The following is a 21,169-nucleotide window of genomic DNA, read 5'->3' as shown; positions in this document are numbered from 1 at the left end:
TCAGGCAACTTTTTTCTAAATCCTTTGTTAGAATACAATAGCTATTTATAAGAACAAAGAAAATTTTCGGTTTTTGCTCACTTTGGGGATGATGAGTGACGTCATCAAAAAAATTTTTTGTCAAAAGTTACCTTGTGTGCCAAATTTCATCCAAAAATACTCACTAGATCAAAAGTTAAGGGGTGGTACAGGAAAAGCCCCCCCCCCCTAGTTCTGAACCGCCCCTAAAAGCCTAGGTTGAATAGGCAAATTTGGGCCAAAAAGTGCCTAAATGCCTGCTCATCCTCTAGCGAAAAAAGTATTCATACCTCTAGTTTGGCCTTCTTGGTATATCATTCCGAAAAGCATGAACCGTGCAGCTGTGATTAAATATTTCTCATATTTTTGTCTGTTTCGAGAACTTTGGAGAGATTGAGTTTTTGTTTTGACTTTTCGCAGACCCGAAAGACTCAGTCAGACTCAAAAATTAGAGGAGATGATTTTAGTTGATAGTTCTTAGATGTCTTGGTGATACATCTAATATTTTCTACATTTTTGATGGTTTCAAGGTACAAATTTTCTCTATCATGAATCAAAAATAAATCATAAATCTCGTAGTCGTACACCATTTTTCGAGTGATTTGCCCCTCGATTTTCTGACTCGCTATATAAAACTCGTCGCTTTCCAAAACTCGCCAAAAAGGTAAAATCGGCCACCATAAGAGCCACCATAGCGGGAAGACAAGCCGTACACTATTAAGCAAACCTATATAGGAGATATATCTATAGAGGTTTGCGAATCAAACTACCTAAAAGTTAGCCTAGTTAACTAAGCACGTATTCACAAGGCACGGCTAATGGCAATATAGCGTTTTCGGCGCTTTAAAGATTTTTTATATTTACGGATTTTACGTTTGCCTTGGTATACTGGCTTAGCCCTTTCCGGACGCACGGGCCACTGAGTGATCCATGAATCGTGTTTCCTATATGACGCACGGGCCACCAGAAAAACCACCTTGTAAAAGATTTTAACCGTTTTCGCGCCAAAATACAATAACATGGTTTTGAATAATGATTTTGAGATAAATTTCCCGTAACCTGCAAAAAACCGCTTTTCGATATCTTGTTTACAACTAGAGTAGAATTATAAATTTTCAGTGTTTGTTGTGAACTTACTCAGGCTAAATCTGTAAGGGAAAAATTGCTCAAAATTGTGGATAAAAAATCACTTTACTCAGATTCTTGGAACGCTTATGACATGAAATTTTTTTTACCCGGTCAGTAATTCAATCCTCTAAATCATATTCAAAGTTCAAGGCGTAAAGCAAATGCATTTTATTACTCTATTTCTTTATTCAAAGTCAATAATTTTGCTGTTCCGAAAAAAAATCTGCCGATTTTTCGGTCACGTGACAAGGTGTCAGCCATATTTTAATTTTTTTTTTTTGGTATTTCAAAACCCCTATTACATGTGAAGAAAATGAGGTATTACTTATCGTGATACCTTTTATCAATCACTTTCTATTGCAATTTTAGTGAAGCCAGTCAAAAATCAAATTTTTGTTTGCGTCATATAGCCGTGAAATCATGCGTCCGGAAAGGGTTAGGGAAAGCACGCGTCTGATTAAAAAAATTCTAAACAGTGTTTTGATTGTGTGGTGTGATTTTACCGTTTTGCTATGAAACGAATCAATTAATCGGACGAATAATTATTCTAATTATGTAAGTTTACGTCATCCCTCACCACGAAATTTGAACTGTCGTTGTTGTCAGTTGACAAGCTACCGAGTTTACTTTCCGTAAGCTAGTTATTCAGTCATTACCATCAGATTTATCCTAGTGACGGAATCTAACTAACTTAGATTTCTAGGCTACCTAAAACTGTTTTTTTTTTTAATTAAAATACTAAATTTGAGCCAACTTTGGATTTCTGGAAGTTGCTTCATTAGATCGGGGCTCTTCCAGGATGGAGGATATAGTATCCGGGGAGTAGTGAAAAAGTGAAACAAGCTTCATCATGGTTTTTAAAGCTTACGTATCTCTACAGTCAGGTAGAATTAGCTTGAGACCTGGACAAAATTACTTTAGCTTTGGGCGTACAAACTTTCGCGAGGTCAAAAAATCGCGGAATCTCTACAACATTTTCGGTTCATTCGCGAATCAAGACGTAAAATTGAGAAATTTCACATGAAAAGTGGACAGATACTTCTAATAGGCTTGGAACTATTGTCTTTCGAATCATTACGAAATAGCTTAATTCCAGCACCCTCTACATTTATTTTTTTTCCGTATTTATGATGTTCTTTAATTGAGGTGTTACTGATACAAGAAGTTAATTTTCTTCTTCTTCACAAAAATCTTTCACTTTTCGCAATGATTCCAGAGAAAAGATTGACCGAAAATTTGGAAGTTGTGTAAAAAATGCATTTTCATGGCAAATTCAGAGTTCGAAATATACCTTATTTTTTGGCGGGAATTTAATTTGGCGGATGGTCGAAAAAAAAATTTCAGAGGGAATTTAATTTGACGGATAGCTGGATAAAGTAAATTTGACGGGGATTTAATTTGGCGGTTGCAGGATATTTTTGGCCTAAAGCGTTACTAAATAAGCAAAAAAAACCTGTTTTAAGGCTTGAAATAGCACAAATTTGGGGAACGCGTGAAATAAATTAAATTTGGCGGGAATTTAATTTGGCGGATGGAGGAAAAAATAAATTTTGGCGGATTTTGGCTAAATCCGCCAAATCCGCCAAAATTTCTTCCTTTAAGGTATACCAGGTTACCAAGGAGGGAGAGGAAAGGCAATGAAGAACAGAGTAAATTATTTTTATGTTCATCTTTTCAAAAACAAAAAAGAAAGAAAGCTGAAGTTTTAAAATTGATCCGTTAATCCAATGCACCATCAAATCATCCTCTTTTGTCCATCGATCATCGTAGGTGTTGTAAACAATCGTCGTTTAGCCGAGAACGTTGAAGTGAAATGTTCCAGATATAAAAACTAACTGATCAGAAAGTGATAAAAACACAAATTAGATAGAATTAAAATTGAAAAATAACATACTTAGCACACAATTTCTTCTCTTCATTCTTCAAATTTTCATGACCCTGTTAAGAAATGTCGGTTTTCTTCATAAGGTCGAAAAATCTTCAATCTTCTAAGGTTTTCTTCTAATTTTAACTTCTTTCTTCAAGGAATTAGAGTCGTTTCAGAAAGGTTTTCTTCTATTTCGTTTTCTTGTTTCTTCAAATTTTCAGGGCAATAAATTTTTCTTATTCTTTACTTCTTTCTTCACGACTGAAAGAAATGGTATGTTGAAACATTGAAAAATTCGATTAACAACGTGATAAATTTTCAGTCGATAGGATTTTGATAACACAAAAAACTATGTAAAAACATGTTTTGTATGATGAAGGTGTTCTTTTTAAATGTCCAAGTAAAATCAATTTTGCAACATTGTAAGTCTCAAGAGTTAAGGACGTTGTTTATGAGAAGGGCTAACCCAGCTAGGTGGGATGTACAGATTGCATCACAACAGTTTTTAACCAATCATATGGCTGAAAATAGATGTTCGAGAATTTATCCCATCTCACCTAGCCGACCCAGACCGCCTCAATAGGTCCCCCCTTTAAAAAAGGCCATGTATCTTACATTGCCAGGGTTTCGATTTTCTTGAAGAAGCGTTCGGTTAGAGTGGTCGTTCTTGATCGACCTCTTCCGACTTCAATCTTCAAAACCTTCTGACATGAATCTTCACTCTTCTTACCATAAAACTAGAAAAGAAAAGTTGAAAAAAGCTTACATCATATGTTATCTACAAATAAAAATAAAAACTCTTTATAAGGCATCGAAATAGCCTAGACAATCTCTAACAGAGTTTATGGTTTTGCACGAAGGCACTTTCGTGTTGTTGAGCAGCTTGTCCGGTTGTCGACGATTACAAGTTTCTTTCCAATAAACGAGATCACATTTTTAATACGTTTTTCGATACCGTCAATGAATCCAAACGCCAGACTAGCGATCTGTAAAAGAAAGTCAAACGTATAAAAAATAAAATAGTTTCCTTTTCTAATATTGATCCCAATTTTTTTCTGAGGTGGTAAATCTTTTTGGTGACAAGCTAACCTTATTAAAATAAAACCTAAAAGACATCCAGTGGAGATTTTGAGGAAAACTGTGCAAAACTAAAATAATTATCTCGGATTTAATGAACATTCTAAGATGCTCAGAATACGTACAGTAAGGTGATCTGGATCTGGATCTGGATCTTGATCTAGAGTACGAACGCCTGCTGGATCTGCCTCCGCCAGCGCCACCACTGTAACGCCCACTACCACCACCACCACCACCGCCACGATAACTACTTCGTCTAAAAGCAGAAAAAAATGAGCATGTTAGTTTTTCTAGTAGCTGTAAGGATGGTCTGTTATCAATTCAAGAATTCATTAGGGAAATAGTCGAACGTGCGCACCGCACTGGGCTCAACTTCAGATTTTCCCGTTATTAGAAGGCCCAATTGTAACATTTCAAATAGGTAGCAAATATACTTTGTCCGTTTTGGCTGAAACTCGTCCCCAGGCCCCAAAAAACAAAATTTTCAAAAAATGAAAAAAACACCCCCAGATATTCACCCAAGGAACAAGTGTGCCAAATTTCAGCCAAATCCGACCTTTTTTGAAGTGTCCAGGCTGCCAGCCTCGTTTTGGTGAAAAACTCGTCCCCGGCCCCAAAAATCAAAATTTTCAAAAAAGGAAAAAAACACCCCCAGATATTCACCCAAGGAACAAGTGTGCCAAATTTCAGCCAAATCCGACCTTTTTTGAAGTGTCCAGGCTGCCAGCCTCGTTTTGGTGAAAAACTCGTCCCCAGGCCCCAAAAATCAAAATTTTCAAAAAATGAAAAAAATGCCCCCAGATATTCACCCAAGGAACAAGTGTGCCAAATTTCAGCCAAATCCGACCTTTTTTGAAGTGTTCAGGCTGCCCCAAAGTTTTAGCCTCGTTTTGGCGAAAAACTCGTCCCCAGGCCCCAAAAATCAAAATTTTCAAAAAATGAAAAAAACACCCCCAGATATTCACCCAAGGAACAAGTGTGCCAAATTTCAGCCAAATCCAACCTTTTTTGAAGTGTCCAGCCTGCCCTAAAGTTTTCGGACGGACATACATACAGACAGACAGACATACATACAGACATTCTCAGATTATAGCTCAACTGAAGTTGAGAATGAATATGGTCTTTTCGCCATATCTTATTTCATTGGGACTACCTGCCCCCCCCCCCACCCCGATAAGTATGACACTGTAAATGCTACAGAAGGAAAGAAAGTGATTGCTTTTTACTTTGTTGGTCGTCCCATGTAAACACCAGGAGTTGGAGTGTGTGCACGTTGCGTGATTGAGTAATCTACACGAATACGTCGTCCATCAAGTTCTGCACCATTTAAACGTTCTTTGGCCTGTAATGAAAAACAAATGCAGTTTTGTCAGGTTTCCCGTGCAAAAGAAACTTTAAATTTATACTTTTTGTCATCAACCATGTGTCTATCAGTCTATTAAAATCTCAGTTAAAAATAACCGGCCCTTGTTGGTGTTTGGCTTTTGTTCTAATAAAGAAAAGTTCCTTACATCTGCAGCACCGTTTATAGATTCCATATTGATAAATGCAAATCCACGAGATCGTCCAGTCTAAAATAAAAGTGGAAGAGCTGTTCGAAACACCATGTGGCAATTGTCAGATAGTTCTTTATTTCTTGATATTTCGCTTGAATTTTTTCGAATTTTCTTGAGCACTTATTGTGATTCAATTTATTTCACTGTAATATAAATACAGGCAGGGGTAGTCATTATCAAGGTTTGTAACAAAGTGGAAGCTCCAGTGTTGGCCCACACTACCTTAAAGGAAGAAATTTTGGCGGAAAGAAAATTTGGCGGATTTGGCTGAAATCCGCTAAATTAAGTTCCCGCCAAAATTTCTTTTTTCCGCCATCCGCCAAATTAAATTCCCGCCAAATTAAACATTTTGAAAATATGATCTCTTTTAAGGTGTTTTTGCTATTTTTTCACTGTTTTGACGCCATCTTAAGGTTAATTTTTTTAAGCGACCGCCAAATTAAATTCCCGCCAAATTTAGTTTTTTCGTCCAACCGCCAAATTAAATTCCCTCTGAAAAAACTTTTTTGGCCATCCCCCAAATTAAATTCCCGCCAAAATTTCTTCCTTTTAAATGTCAAAATTGATAAATAGAAAAAGTATAATCAAAGATTTATTTACAAAGGTGAAATAAGACTGTATCCCTTAAAAATAACAGCCCCAATTTGCTGTGCCCCCTATAACAGTGGTTGCTCTTTTGACTTGAGTGATCCACATTCGGTGAATTTTCAAATGACAGACATATTTCTGGATATTTACCACCCAGTGTGAAATTCTCAACCTCTACTTACAAGTTCTGCCAAGTTTATTGTATACTTACAGCATGATCATGAACAATACGACAATCTGCAACCCTTCCATATTTCTCAAACATATCTTTAACTTCACGTTCTGTTGTGTACAAACTGAGACCAAATACACCCAAACATTTTCCAGTTGGTGGTGCTTCCTAAAGAAAAATTTCACTAGACTGGTTATGTCAGGTTCCTTAGTAAATAATCTATAGCTAGCAACTTAAGCTTCACCGATATTGAAATCAGTAAACCTAATTGAAGCCCCATTTCGCAAAAATAAGTCCACACGAAAAACTTAAAAGCTCTATTCGCAAAAACAAATCCACGCAAAAATTATCCACTCAAGGTGGCTTGTGTCTTGATTGAGTAATATTTGACCAAAAACGCAATTCAAGGAAAAAAACGCAAGATCAAATTCAGTGGGAATTTCTTCCCTTAAAGGTATTCACTGTTAAAAAAGACTTACCCTACTTCCTACATGTCTTTTTCTAGATGACATTGGAGACCTACTTCTGCTTCTACTTCTACTTCTAGACCTAAGATGAAGGTAATTAATGCTGATAAATGTGAAATCAACAAGTGATACTTTTATGGACCTACCTAGTTATGCATTTAACACATATATAATTGATAATTACGTGAGCGTGACCATTAAACAATTATTCAGAACACAAATAGTGACGATCTATTAAAATTACACGCTTTTTTTTATAAGAATGGTGTAAATCCATTTCATCATGGATATTCTTAATTTTTTTTGGGAAAATCATCCTAAAATATTCTTACAGCACATTCTTAGGTTAGGATCCTAATTCATACTAGATTTAACATTTAGTACATACCTCTCAAGCATAAAATGGCACTTTTGTAAAAGGAGTGAGCCTAACTTGGGGATAATTGATAATTTATAATTGAAAATGCTCTTAAAATGACATTCTTAGCTTTAGTAACAAAATTCCATGAAGGTGATATTCTTAGCATATTCTTAGTTTTTTGGTCATTTTCATCATGGACATTCTTATACAGTGTATTCTTATTTAAAAAAAGCGTGTAGTCGTTTGTTTCTTATAAAAAAACGTTTTTTCAATTTTTCACAAAGTCCAAAAAACCTGTTTTTAGCTGTTTTTTGGCCCAAATTTGCTCCCAATTTTTTTTTCTTTCAAAAACCAGGCTCCGTCACATTCGAGGGATTATAGTTATGCATCTTTGTACAAAAAATCATAAAGAATGAAAGAGCCAATCTCAAGAAAAGCTAATACCTAAGTAATTGATAATGTGCTTATAAAAAAATATTGAATTTGGCCAGTTTTTCTATAAAAACGCGCCAAGCAACCAAAATTTCATGTCTAAACATGAATGCATGTCACGCCAATCTACAAGAACAAGGGTGCTCACAACCTAGCCATAAACTACCGTCCAGTCAGTTTAACATCTATACAGTAATCTATACTGTCTATACTGTAGTATGCAAAATGATGGAGTCGGTGTTACGAAAAGTAATCATGGATCATCTTATGGAAGAAAATCTTTTATCTGAAAAACAGTACGGTTTTATTGGTAAGCAATCAACAGTCACTCAACTTCTTTATTACATTGACCAATGTTGTGAAACGATGGCAGAAGGCCAAGTTGTCGATTGCATCTATTTTGATTTTGCAAAAGCGTTTGACACCGTCCCTCACAGGAGGTTAAAGAAAGAACTGGAATGTTACGGGGTAGGTGGAAGTCTACTAAACTGGATAACATCGTTTTTGTCAGATCGCAAGCAGCTGGTCAAAGTCAACTCTGCCAAATCAACAAATAACCCTGTTGTAAGTGGGATTCCTCAAGGAAGTGTACTTGGACCTCGGCTATTTGTCATTTACATCAATGATTTGCCAGAAAAAGTAGTTTCGGATGCATTTCTCTTTGCTGATGACACAAAAATAGTGAAGACTATAGATTCGGTTGAAGACTCTATCGTTGTACAAAAAGATATCGATGAAATGGAAAAATGGTCTCAGGATTGGTTACTCGTGTTCCATCCTGATAAATGTCATGTCTTAACAATAGGTAAATTCGCCAACATCAAGCATGCACACAGATACCAGCTTGGGGGTAATGAACTTGAACATGTTTTTGAAGAAAAAGACCTCGGCATCTTGATCGATTCGGAACTAACTTTCGAGGAGCATATATCCAAACAGGTCAACAAAGCAAATTCAATCCTTGGAGTCATCAAAAGAAGTTTTAACGACTTAAGTCCTTCGGCATTTTGTACTCTGTACACCACCTTTGTCAGACCTCACTTGGAATATGCACAATCAGTATGGCAGCCAAAATTACGTCGTAGTATAAATTTGATTGAAGGTGTTCAAAGACGGGCGACAAGACTGATTCCTCAATATCGTAATCTCCACTAGCACTACGAAGAACGTTTAAAACGACTCAAACTTCCATCTCTTGAGTTCAGAAGGCTTTTCAGTGATATGGTGCAAATATATAAGCATATTCATTTTTACGACCCACAGACAACTCGGAACAAGTTTGTTAAAAAATCCCGCCCAACCAGATTCCATGATCATGAATTTGTTCCAAACTTTGCTGATGATGGTTTTCGTGGGGCTCAGACGAAATCTTTCTACTATAGATCGATTCCAACATGGAATGCACTGCCGCGATTTGTCATCGAAAAACACCAACTAAGATACTTGACATATTAATATTGTAATTAGAAATCGGTTCGTATAGGTCCACCTCGGGCCTGTGAGCTTGTATACATCTTAATAATAATAATAATAATAAACACATATTCTTTAAAAGTAAGCCCTCGTGAGCAAAAGAAACATCTATCTCATAAAAAAATTGAGTAATTTGACTAAGAACATTGATGTATGCTTATTAATAGTGATTCTTATAGATAAACATGCGTTTTTTGAGCCAACAAAATTTTTTTGCAAAAATCTGCTTAAGCCATATTTTACCTATGATGGTACCCTACTTTCATGCAAAAAATCAGAAAAAATTAATGATCTAATTTTTCACAAAGTCCAAAAAACCCTTTTTTTAAGCTGTTTTTTGGCACAGATTTGCCCAAAAAATTTTTTCTTCAAAAATTGGCTCCATCACATTCAAGGGTTTATAGTTATGCATCTTTGTGCAAAAAATCTGAAAAAAATAATGAGCCAATCACGAGGAAAGCTAATAACGAACGAACGAACGGACAAAGATTAATTTATAGGACCTCCACCGGGGTAGGTCCAAAAACACAGTTTATGTACTTGGAATTAGTTTTGGCAGAATAAAGAACCCTGAAAATAAAAGGTTTTCACATATTTTATAAACAGGAACTGTCAAAAAACCTTGCATCCTTTAAATTTTATTAAGCACACAAAATAATTTTTTTTTAAATGTTCAGTATAAAGCAAATCCAAAATTTAACCTGCTATATCTTCTCCTTCTTAGTGATCTGGATCGACTTCTGGATCTTGATCTAGAATATGATCTTCTCCTTGGTGCACTTCTTGAACGAGAACGAGAACGAGACCTTGATTTACTGTAAGAGCGTCTCTTTGGAGATCTTGACCTTGAGCGTGACCTTGATCTAGATCTTGACCTTGATTTGGGTGATCTTGAACGAGATCTTGGCTATAATAAAATAAAAACTAATCCATTATACTAATACAAAAACATTAAATCATATTGCGTGAGTCACTTGTCATGGGGCAATTATTTTCCATTTTATTATATTATATATATATACCGGGTGCACCAAAAAAAAGTATACAAGCTTCCCATCTATATTTCTAAAGCACTGCAAAGAGGCATAGCTTCAGCCAGGTTTCTAGCTCCCCCCAACAAAGTAAGGTCCCCCCAACAATTTAGCTCCCCCCAAAAAATTGCATTGTGCTAGGTCCCCTAACACTTCAGGTCCCAAGATAAACAAAAACAAAAACATTGTTCTCCCGTCCCCGTAGAGAGAAGTCAATAAAAAAAATATACGAGTACTGATATAAATGAAAACTAAATTTTACTTGTTTTAATATTTATGTTTACAAGTCTTTTGCTTTTTATATTTGATTTAATAGTAAGATAAGATATCTTTTGAATTTAGCTGAACAGCCCCCAGAGTCTCAGTCAGATCATCTAGGCTCCCCCCAACAATCTAGGTCCCCCCAAATATTTTGGTAATTTTAGCCCCCAGGCTCTTTAAAGGCCAAAATATTTCTTAGCCCCCCCCCCAAAAATAAGGGGGGGGCTGAACCTATGAAGAGGAATTAGCACCATGCTATCTATGCAAAACAAGCCTTGAAAAAGGAATCGTTCCTACAAAACTGAAGAAATCAACCGTCACCCCAATTTATAAAGGCGGAAATAAGTCACTGGCTTCAAACTATAGAACAGTTGCCCTAACCTCACATCTTATAAAAATATTTGAGAAAGTTATCAGAAGTCATATAGTTAAACACATGAATGAAAATAACCTTTTCAACACAAATCAGCATGGCTTTAGAAGTCAGAGATCATGTTTAAGTCAGCTACTTGAGCAACATGACCTTATACTAAATCTACTCGACAAGGAGACCAATGTTGATGTTATTTATTTAGACTTTTCAAAAGCTTTTGACAAAGTCGACCATTCAATTGTACTGTCAAAATTCAAAAGGCTTGGAGTAACTGGTAAAATCTATAATTGGATAGAATCCTTCTTGAGAGACAGACAACAGACAGTAATGGTGAATGGTGTGAAATCAAACCAAAAGGAAGTAATCTCAGGTGTTCCAAAAGGAAGTGTACTTAGACCCCTGATTTTCCTGATCCTCATTGGAGATATCTGGAGATATAGATGCAAATGTCATAAACTGTGTAGTAAAGTCCTTTGCAGATGACAATTATCGTGCTACCAAATAAATAAAAGATGCTGAAGATGTCAAAATACAGCAAGAGCTTCAGATCTCATATCAATGGACAATCACTAACAATATGAAATTGAATCATACCAAATTCGAATTGCTGCGTTATGGTTGGAATAATGAAATCAAAAAGGAAACCTATTACACTTCACCATCAGGAGATAAAATTAAAGAAAAAGATAACTTTCACTGATAACGCGCCCTTTTTAACTTTTTTGTTTTCATTCAAAATGACCGGACGCCGATTAGAGAATTAGAGAACGTCTGCCACCTAACCGCCTATCGCCCGATGGGATTAACAAATAACAAGTATGTAACTTGCCGCACAAGTGACGTCAAACGCTCCATCCTTTTGCCACTAAAGTCTGTTCACGATAAGTGTGCACTTTTTTCTTTTACCTCTAACTTTTGAAGGAATTCTTCAATCTTCATAAATTTGGTATTGTTGGAGAGATATTTGTGAGTGGAACAATTTAAAATCAAAAAGTCTTTAAAAAAATTCTAAAAATGAAGATGAAAATACAGAAGAAAAAAAAAATGAAGATCTTGTAGAAAAGGGCTATAACTTTAATTTTCACTGGAGAGATTCTTTGATCTTCGTCATCACTGTGAAGAAATTTCACTGAAATATTTATTCAATATAAAGTTATGATACAAAGTTAATAAGTGATTGACCCCAAAAAACAGCAGAAAACAGGGTTTTTAGACGTCAATCAATCAGCTTATAACTTTGTTTGATATCTTTTGACTGAATTATTATTTTTTAGAAATCTTTTCACAGTGATGACGTTTGATGATCAAGGTACACTTCAGTGAAAATGATAGTTATAGCACTTTTCTACAAGATCTTCATTTTTTTCTTCTTCATTTTCATCTTCATTTTTAGAATTTTTTAAAAGACTTTTTGATTTTAAATTGTTCCACTCACAAATATCTCTCCCACGATACCAAATTTATGAAGATTGAAGAATTCCTTCAAAAGTTATAGGTAAAAGAAAAAAGAGTGCGCACTTATCATGAATAGACTTTAATTTGGTCTTCTTTGTTCCAGAAATTCGAGTGTGTTCCAATACGGATTTTTTCATATTTCGATTTAAAAGCCTACTCGGTGCGAAAGAGAAATGAACAAAAACCCTTGGAAAATCAAGGCTTAGACCCCCTGGAAAAGTTCGTGAATAGTTTTAAAATAGAATAGCTCAATTTCCCTGTTAAAAGAAGAATGACATGTGCCAAATTTGGAATCAAACACAACGCAGAAAGGACATTCCCCAGGCATCAACAACATGTGGAGTGACTTTAAAGACATTATTAGACAAGATTACAGTATGTCTAAAATACCCACAAAAAACCTTTAGCAAAGATTCAGCTAGCCCTAATCGTTAAAAGTAGCGACTCCAGAAGATTTTTCAAGTTTTAATTTTTTTTTCAAAATCTATCCTATCTTGTAGAGCTTTGAAAAAGAAAGAAAATGAGGGGTCATAGGCCTCCAGAGGATTAGTGGTTGTAAAGATATTCAAATTTTAGTGTCAAAAATTTGACTAAAAATGTCCAAAAATAGCTTGGAAAAATTCGAAAAATGTGTCAAAAAAGAAAAAAAAGAAATTTTCCAGTCATGCTTCTTAAATTTTGCATATCTTTTTTTCTAGTGTAGCTAGAGACCTCAAATTTGGAGGGAGAATTCTTTGATGGTGTTAAAATATTATTATATAAAAATATTTGTAAAATATTTAGTATATTTATCAAAATAACGAAAGATATATCTTTTTTTTGAAAAAAGAAGACATTGCATTGTTTTATTTTTGTTTTTGAAGAAAAGAGCTTGGAAAAGGTTGAAATGAGTCAAAAAAGGTGGTAGGACTCATTTTCAAGGGGCCTCTGGAAATGGAGGAACAAAAACTTAAGAGTAAAGAATAAGTTTTTCTGAAAGGAGAAACCCCAAATGAAAAGAAAATCCATTTCGGCAGAAATAAAAACTTTTTTTTGGGCCATTCCCATGCTAAAGAAGCAAAAAAGTTAAAAAAACTACATGAAAATGAAAGAACTAGAATTAGCGATTGTGATTTTTGAATTCCTCACCCTTTTTCTGATAAACATACAAAGTTTCAGCCTCCAAATACATTTTCCTCCGTTTCCAGACACATTTGTTTATCGATAGTTGCAAATTTTTTTTCTCCCGTCGGCAAACAATTTTCAAAATGTTGCAAAACGTTTGGCATTTTACCAATTTGCCGTCTAGCCCGTGTCCACAGTGTTATATACCGCTGGAAAAGCTAATATCACGGGCTTTCATTTAGTAAAGACCAGAACGCTTTAGCATACATAGAAAAAAAGTGCGAAGGGTTCAAAGTTCACGGAAAAATGAAACATTTGGTTTGACGTCAACGAAAGTTGCATGAATTCTGGAGTCGCTATCTTAAGTGTTAGAGACTGTCACAACGTAAAAGACGGCTATATAAATTGTGCACATGAAAAGAACAAGACTTGAATCAAACTGGTCAAGGTTTTGACAAGCTATCAAGGAAGAGACAATACACAAAGGTTCACCATAAGTACATTAACGAAAACATATTTGAATCGGCCAATACTAAGTGCTTCTATAAATAAATCAAGCAGTGTAGACCTAAAGCTCTAAACCAGCATCTAATAACATGAAAACCAAAATATGATTCTTCAATGGGAATCAAAACTATAAAGTGCACTTACAAACATCAATTTGTCAGATCTAACAAAATTAATAACCGCACTGTCATCATTGACAATAAAACAAACGATTTTCTGTCAAGAGCCTTGTAAATGTTCCGACAACTTCCATATCCATCGAAATGATCTATCACAGCTCAGTCTACCATTTTTAGCGCGGTCCGAGGATTGAGCCTAGAACGCTCCGCAAACTCCTGCGCGAGTGAAAAACTTCAAATCGTCAATCATTTTCTCAAGCGAAAAGTACGCAAAGTGATTCTAGCTTTACGATAGTGCCGAGGGTCATCAATGGATAGTATTCAATCATCATTATCCCTTATTTTCATTCCTAGAACTTTTGCAAAAAAAAGGAAAAATAGAAAAGTTGTATTTTTTACTGCTCTATTCACATATAGTCAACTCAGGTAATTGTTACGCACTTTTCAGAGAAAGGTTGATTTTGCGGCTAATTCTTGCGATTAAAGGCTAGTTGAGCTCTTTTTAGATAGCTAAAGTATTTTCCAACCTTTTTCATTCATATAAGTTATCTTCGATAAGCCAAAATTCGTTAAACAACATTTTTCAACTGCGTAATGATTAGGTGCCAAATCTGCAATTATTCCGCATTTTTCCCTATCGATTCCGCGCATGCTAATTCTTGCGATTAAAGGCTAGTTGCCCGCTAGTTGAGCTCTTTTTAGATAGCTAAAGCATTTTCCAACCTTTTTCATTCATATAAGCTATCTTCGATAAGCCAAAGTTCATTATTAAGCAACATTTTTCAACTGCGTAATGATTACGTGCCAAATCTGCAATTATTCCGCATTTTTCCCTATCGATTCCATGGATCGGAAAACTGTTAAGAAAACCAATTGGCCATTAAACTGTGTTGAAAAGATATTACTTGAAACAATGTATTGGCGACTTTAAGCTTGAATGGTAACTTGAAAAGGTGCGTAATGATTGGGCTACCCTGGTAAATTTTACGCACCTAATTGATCCGCGGCTCTTGTTATTTATCACGGAATATTCAAGAAAAAACATTTGGTGGGATAAAACGTACTTGAATAGGCTGCTTCTTAGCAACAACCATTTGCGCGCTATCTTGTACCCAGATCTCCTCAGTTCAAAAGTTACTTCATCCTTCTAAAATATCAAAATGGTATCGCCACAGCGCATTTTCTTTGAAGCAAATTTTGGCGAGCGGGAAGTCAAAACAGAAACAAATTATTGGTACAAAAGGTAGGGAAATGTTTCGGCTTTCATAATAATTTTACTTCAAGGTTAGAAACCAAGTATATCATGAAATATTGGTGATTCAAAAAGTGTGTAAGAATTAGGAGTGCGTAACGATTACCTGAGTTGACTATACTGAATTTGAAAGATCTTCTATGTGACGTTTTTTTTGCAAACTTCAAAAAATTGATTTTTGTCCCGCCTTTGCGGGACTTTGGCCTGACTTTGCTTTGGCTTAAGTGCTTGAGTGCAGCATAGGGTACAAAGTCCAAACATGCGTTTCCCGTAATTTTTGTGTGAAGAGTTAGGTCTACACTGTCAAGTACAAACAAAAAGACAACATCACAGTTTGCCCCCTACAAAGAATGAAGAAGGGTGACAGTGTACCATCTAAAAGGCTTAATCAAAGAGATTAGTATAGTACTCTCAAGAGTTAAATGAAAAAAATTCAAATAGACTTACCGCCATTACCAGATGATCTTTGATATTTCTCTAGAAGATATTCAAATTCGAACTCTAAAAAATATATGAACTCTACGGATGCCTCAAGACTAATGAAAGGACAGCCATGCAACTTGAGCGGCGATTTCTAAATCCAGTGAGCTATATAGAAAATACAGACCGGATAACAAGTTGAATTAAGTTTTAATCTGTAAAGCTGAGTACAACGATTCTCAGTCCTCATTTTATCCAGGCTTCAGCTGTTGTATATCTTTTGTCAAAAATAAAAATGGTAGTCTGAGCCGCGAACAAGCCAGAAGAGCGAAGAGCGGGAAGCGGCCTCAAACAGGAACCAAACAACATTGTTTATTTTGGACTTTACTGCTTGCCTCCAAATAGATGTTTCGCCCAGGAATACAGGTATTTTACACTTTAATCATTTTCTATTAATAAGTTCCAATATCCCAAGAAACTAAATGGATGAAGCATACCTTGCCTTGAATAATTAGGTTGCACCATTTGTAAATTAGGTTTCTAAACTTGGTGTCCCTTCCTTCGGGTAAATATATGTTTTGAATTGGGCTATTCCATTTTTAAACCATACAGGGGTATTGACGAACTTTTCCAGGGGGGACTGAGCCTTGATTTTCCAAGGGGCTTTTGGTCATTTTCAGATTTTCCACAAGGGGGTTATTAAAAAAGGTTTCCAGGGCAGGGGGTTGTCTCCTCCTAACACAAGTGTTCTCCTAACACAAGTGTTACGCATAAGCCAAATCGCGTATTACGAACAACCTCTAAATTGCCGAGTACAGGAGAAAAAAATCGAAATTCAAAATGGCGGCCAAGCCCACGCTGATAACTATCAAAAATCTTTGTTTTTCAATCAGCTATTGCAGCTCAATAAATCAATGAAATAATTTGAAATAAAAAGTAAACAAACCTTGAACCTATCAGGAATCCAAATAAATAAAAGTATTCATCTAAAGTGAAGATTACATTTCAAAATAAAACGATTCCCAAACCAACCTAAAGTCAGTCAGTCAGGCACATCCTGGCAAATGAACGGGCACGGGTGAGCATTTGCATGGGGTATTCGTTAGGGTGGACAGGTCAAAATTTTCCCCTCAAATTTTGAAAACCAAACTAATTTTATTTGAAAGTCCTTACCTTTGTGAGAAAAATGAGGGGTCATTTGTTAAAATTGGTTAAGTAGTTCGAAAGTTATTCCATTTTCAAACCACAAAAAAACGACCTTTTCAAGGAATCGTCTCCCTACCACGCGCAACCAAGAAATGACCTTTGGACAGCACCGAAAAACATTAAAGATGGCGGGTGAATTCTAGCCTTCCGCGTGGCAGGGCGTGAGGAGTTTTGCTGGCGCGGTCTGAAAATCGGCCCGATGACTGTTAAACTTTAGCTTATCGCTAATGAGCTGGAAATGATAGCTAAAAACAAATTTCACCACTAGAAAGCTAAAATCCTCAGCTTTCAGATGGTGTATGCTGCTTAAATGAAAAAATCTGCAATCTTGTTAAAAAATCGCAATTTCTTCTTGTTTTTCAAAATTCCAGACGGACTGTAGATTTTCAAATAAAGCAGGTTGTGATAGATTGTAGCCTAATCTTACCCTTGGTTTACTAAAAAAACCGCCATTGAAAAGATGAACCAGCTCAATAGCGACAGCCATTTGTTTCTATGTGGGTCGAGGATTTTCCGGTGCCGTGGTCAGCGCTAAATCGCGTTTTCACCTTGACGTCGAAAAACATGAATATCTTTGGAAAGAAAAAAGATACCTGGATGCAGTTTTTTTTACTTGTTTCCCTGATTATTCCTGATTGATTTAAAAAAGAATGAACAGATTTGGATGATTTAAAGGTAAGTACTAATGCATTGAAGTTCATTTTTGTAAATTCTTCCTCGTTCCGCGCAAAAAATCCCGACGAGTGCGCACCCTATATTCGTCACCCAGTGTAAATGAGATAGGACGTCTCAGGCTAAAAGCGTGAAAATGAATAAAAATGAACTTCGAACTGAAAAAGGGAAAAAAGTAAGAAAACTGGGAACTTTATTTTTTCGTTAAACGTTTCTTCAATCTTCGAAGACAAAATTGACCCATGGAATAAAAATTTCATCTATGCAGTTCTTTGAAATGAAGCAAAATATTTCCATATCGGTTCAATTAAACTGGGTATTCTGCGCTATTACGTCACTTTCGTTTTCGACCCCGTTCATTTGCCAATGGTCGCAAGTGAAAAATACCCCGTTCATTTGCCAGGATGTGCCTTGCTGTCAGTGTCTGCCAACTAAAAAGTTCTCTGTGGGGTCACCAGTGACCCAAGGCTCAGGGAGTCACGACTTCAGACTTTAGATTGTATAGGCTGCAACTACACTGCCAAATGATCTGTATTACAAATACTTCCAAATGGGTCCATAAGTTAAGAAAATGAAATTATCATATAGCAGGGGCAGTTACATCAAAATGCCTCGAAAATGTCAATATGTAAATTGCGTAATCAGAGAACGTATGTCTTGCTCATTATAAAAAGGCTGAGACAAACTTTCAATAATTGGATTGTAACATCGAGTTAAGTCTCTTTTGTTAAGTCACCAGGGGGTAAATAAAACAGACCTTGATACATTTATCGTTCGTTTCAACTTGACGATTCGTTTAAAACTCAGCCTCCTAAATATTTGGGGTAGGTAAAATATGTACAAAGAAATTCATACTTTTCCAACCCGGCGAATCTTTAAAAATGAAGCGAACAATAAAATATAATTACCCTTTCCAAATAAACCTCTTCGGTGGCGAGCGTAGTCTACTCTGACGTAATTGTAAAATTTATGTGATGGGAGTTTGACATAGTAATGTAATGTTGTTTGGGGAATTATGAAGTTCTCTGGAATCTCGATTGCATTTATTCAGGTTGATTTTTAATGGCTTCTAATGGTACTTTTTCTAACGATTCTAATGGTACTTTTGATTACTCTGTTCTCACACTTATGTCTTTTTTTTTCACGCCTTTTTCCGTGATTACTTTTATTTATATTTTTAAAGACAGGTAAGAAGGCATATTGATGTAACTGAGGTGGTTTTGTTTTTAAAAACAAACTTCAAAATAAAATTGTCAATGAACTTGTTACTTAAAATATCATTTACTTACATAATTTATTTATGATATAACACCCCTTTCTTAAATAAATGGCCTCTTAAAGTCTTATGTTTGCCGCAAGAAGGGAGAAAAATTTAATTTGACCCCCGGTTTTTTCTTTCTTCTTCTAGCTGGTTCCCGCGTGTTAGTGTAAAATCACGGATGGTCATGTGACCAGAATTTTTATCCAGGGAAATGCCGTGGCGGCAATGTTTTGCTTTAGTGAGATTGACCATTTAGTTATTTTGATTTGAGCAGGCGAAATTTCTGTACAAATCAAAGTATGGCTTCATTGGAATATCGGTTGAAACACTTGTGCTAAACTGGCATCAATAGTCACTTTCCAGGCCCTTTTTCACAAAATTTCACTTTCCAGGGGTGTTGAATCCTAATTTCCAGGGGATAGTTTGTTATCCAAAATTTCCAAGGGGTTAGTGAAAAAAGTTCGTCAATACCCCTGTACAATTTTTTTTTGGAATAGCCCATTGAATTGAATTGAATTGTTAACCAGACTAGACAACAGACAAGATAGCCTGGATATCCAGACCGTAAATTATTTCACCGTCTAGTTTTTTTTTATATTTTGTCTCTGGTTTACGGTCTGGTCCAAGTAACTCGTCTGCAGGGATATCTGTCCCTGCATATGCAAGTGTCTCTAATTGGTCAGTACGCGCCCAGTCACTGAGCAGAATTTTTGCGGGGTTTGTGATATTTTTCGATGCGCGCGCATAATTTATGGAAAAAGCTGACCTTGCAAAAAAAGATAAACAAATGAAAATGAAAACGCAGGTTCATTTCTAAACAAAATGGCCGCTGGAAAAGAGCCTTTATAAATGTGGCTGATGTTTTGATGTAGCTTAAAGTAGTTTTGAAAGTTTTTTGAGTTTGTAAAAGAGGTTTTATAGTAAGTTAATTGGGTAAAGGCCACATTTTTGGTACACCTGTCCCTTCCGTTACGCTTTTGACTTTTACTGCTCATATCTTGAAAACTAGCATTTTCAAGAAAATCTTTGTCAAATAGCTATAGTTTATGTTAAATTCTCACAATTTACCATTGGGATTACTCCAAATTCAATTTGCAAACCATTATCCTCTATTTTTGACATGTTTTTTCATTGACAGTCCTTCCCATTGGAAATGTGCCTTGGTTTTGTCCCTTCTGTTACGCAAACATTAAATTGAACAGCATCTCAAGTCTTCGACTTAAAAACTTTTCCTTTTGGTTGACTACTACGCTCATTAGACTTCTTACTTGCAGGTACATTTAAACTTTATATTAACAATTTGGTGGGAGTTATCTCCTTGGAAAATTTGATGTCCCTTCCGTTATGGATGTCCCTTCCGTTACACCTTTTTTAAAAGGGAGTGTTACTTCTTTTTATCTCTTAACCCTTAGGCTCCATAGAAACAGCCAAAATACCAAGTCCTAAAGCTGGGGTCCCATCTCCCTAGGACTTTATTTAAAGGGAAAGAAACCAAATGTTTTTGAAAGAGTATAAAATAACCTTTCCAATGGTACCAAAAACGATTGTCTGAATCAAAAGCTACAAGCTTTTACGCCATTTTGATTTTCAAATTTCAAAAAAAATTATCCAAATTTTTCAAAATTTTCAAAACTACTGCGCGCTCAAAGGGTTAACCAAAAAAATTTTGATTTTTTTTGAAGACTCCAAACTGCTCAAAATACCTGAAAATGACAATTAGGAGTTATTCGAAGTTGTTTTGACCATAAAAAATCTTTACCAGGGGTCTCATTAACCCTTAGGCTCCATAGGACGTGTTTTCGCGTCTTCTTTTTTGAATGCTCAATATAAAATTTCAAAGAAAAACTGAAATGCAAGTCACATTTTCGGTTTCAGGGGTCACCTACAGTGGGTCACCTAAATTTTAGGGATCATCTAAAACTTGGGATGAGGCTTGGATGGCCCAAAACAGAGCTATTTTCAAATTTTGCAGAAAATTTGTCCCTTCCGTTACGCTTATACTATACCTAATATTTACAATTTTTAGGAGTATTTGTAAGTTTATATAGTTAGTTCTGGTTAGTTCTATCATTTTAGGTTAAAAGATCATATTTGACTATTAAAATTCAAACTATCTTGTGAAACAAGTTTTTTCCTAGTAAAGATGTTAATTAAAAATTTGAAAGTTGTCCCTTCGGTTACGCAAATTAGGCTACCCCTCCAACCCGAAAATGTAAATTCATGAAAAACGATTAGGAATTGGTTAAAACACTTTGTAGAAACATTTTAAGAGTAAGTTTAGTCTTATAAGTGTCTCGTTTTTAGTTATTGGTTGAAAAAGAGAAAAAAATCAACCACAACAACTTCTAGGGTCCTACAGTTCTGCAAAA

At 35.6% G+C, this 21,169-nt stretch overlaps 2 protein-coding genes across 2 annotated transcripts in view; one reads left to right on the top strand and one right to left on the bottom strand.

Moving 5' to 3' along the window:
- Positions 1–3,324: 3,324 nt before the first annotated feature.
- On the bottom strand, positions 3,325–15,780 carry LOC136808886 (transformer-2 protein homolog alpha-like). Its single transcript, XM_067065452.1, has 8 exons — positions 15,689–15,780; positions 9,841–10,046; positions 6,886–6,955; positions 6,446–6,574; positions 5,602–5,661; positions 5,317–5,432; positions 4,216–4,346; positions 3,325–3,999 (listed from the first exon to the last, which is right to left on the bottom strand). The coding sequence occupies exons 1-8, from the start codon at positions 15,692–15,694 to the stop codon at positions 3,992–3,994; spliced, it is 726 nt and encodes a 241-aa protein (XP_066921553.1). The 5' UTR covers positions 15,695–15,780; the 3' UTR covers positions 3,325–3,991.
- A 166-nt stretch (positions 15,781–15,946) lies between these two features.
- The window catches only part of LOC136808885 (SWI/SNF-related matrix-associated actin-dependent regulator of chromatin subfamily D member 1-like), a 32,178-nt gene continuing 26,955 nt past the window's right edge, over positions 15,947–21,169 (top strand). The window contains exon 1 of the mRNA XM_067065451.1: positions 15,947–16,087. Coding sequence (XP_066921552.1) covers positions 16,067–16,087 — 21 coding nt within the window. The 5' untranslated portion in view covers positions 15,947–16,066. The remainder of the gene's footprint in view (positions 16,088–21,169) is intronic.

This window comes from Clytia hemisphaerica, unplaced genomic scaffold (genome assembly GCF_902728285.1).
Source record: "Clytia hemisphaerica strain Z4C2 unplaced genomic scaffold, Clytia hemisphaerica genome assembly, whole genome shotgun sequence".
Classification (NCBI taxonomy): domain Eukaryota; kingdom Metazoa; phylum Cnidaria; class Hydrozoa; order Leptothecata; family Clytiidae; genus Clytia; species Clytia hemisphaerica.
The sequence above is the reverse complement of the archived record's forward strand: the minus strand, read 5'-3'. Positions and strand labels throughout refer to the sequence as shown.

Coding starts and splice junctions, on each gene's coding strand:
- LOC136808886 (XM_067065452.1), bottom strand. Junction 6,575..6,885: donor AAAGACATGTAGGAAGTAGG/GTAAGTCTTTTT, acceptor ATTTTTCTTTAG/GAAGCACCACCAACTGGAAA. Junction 4,347..5,316: donor TACATGGGACGACCAACAAA/GTAAAAAGCAAT, acceptor TTCTGCTTTTAG/ACGAAGTAGTTATCGTGGCG.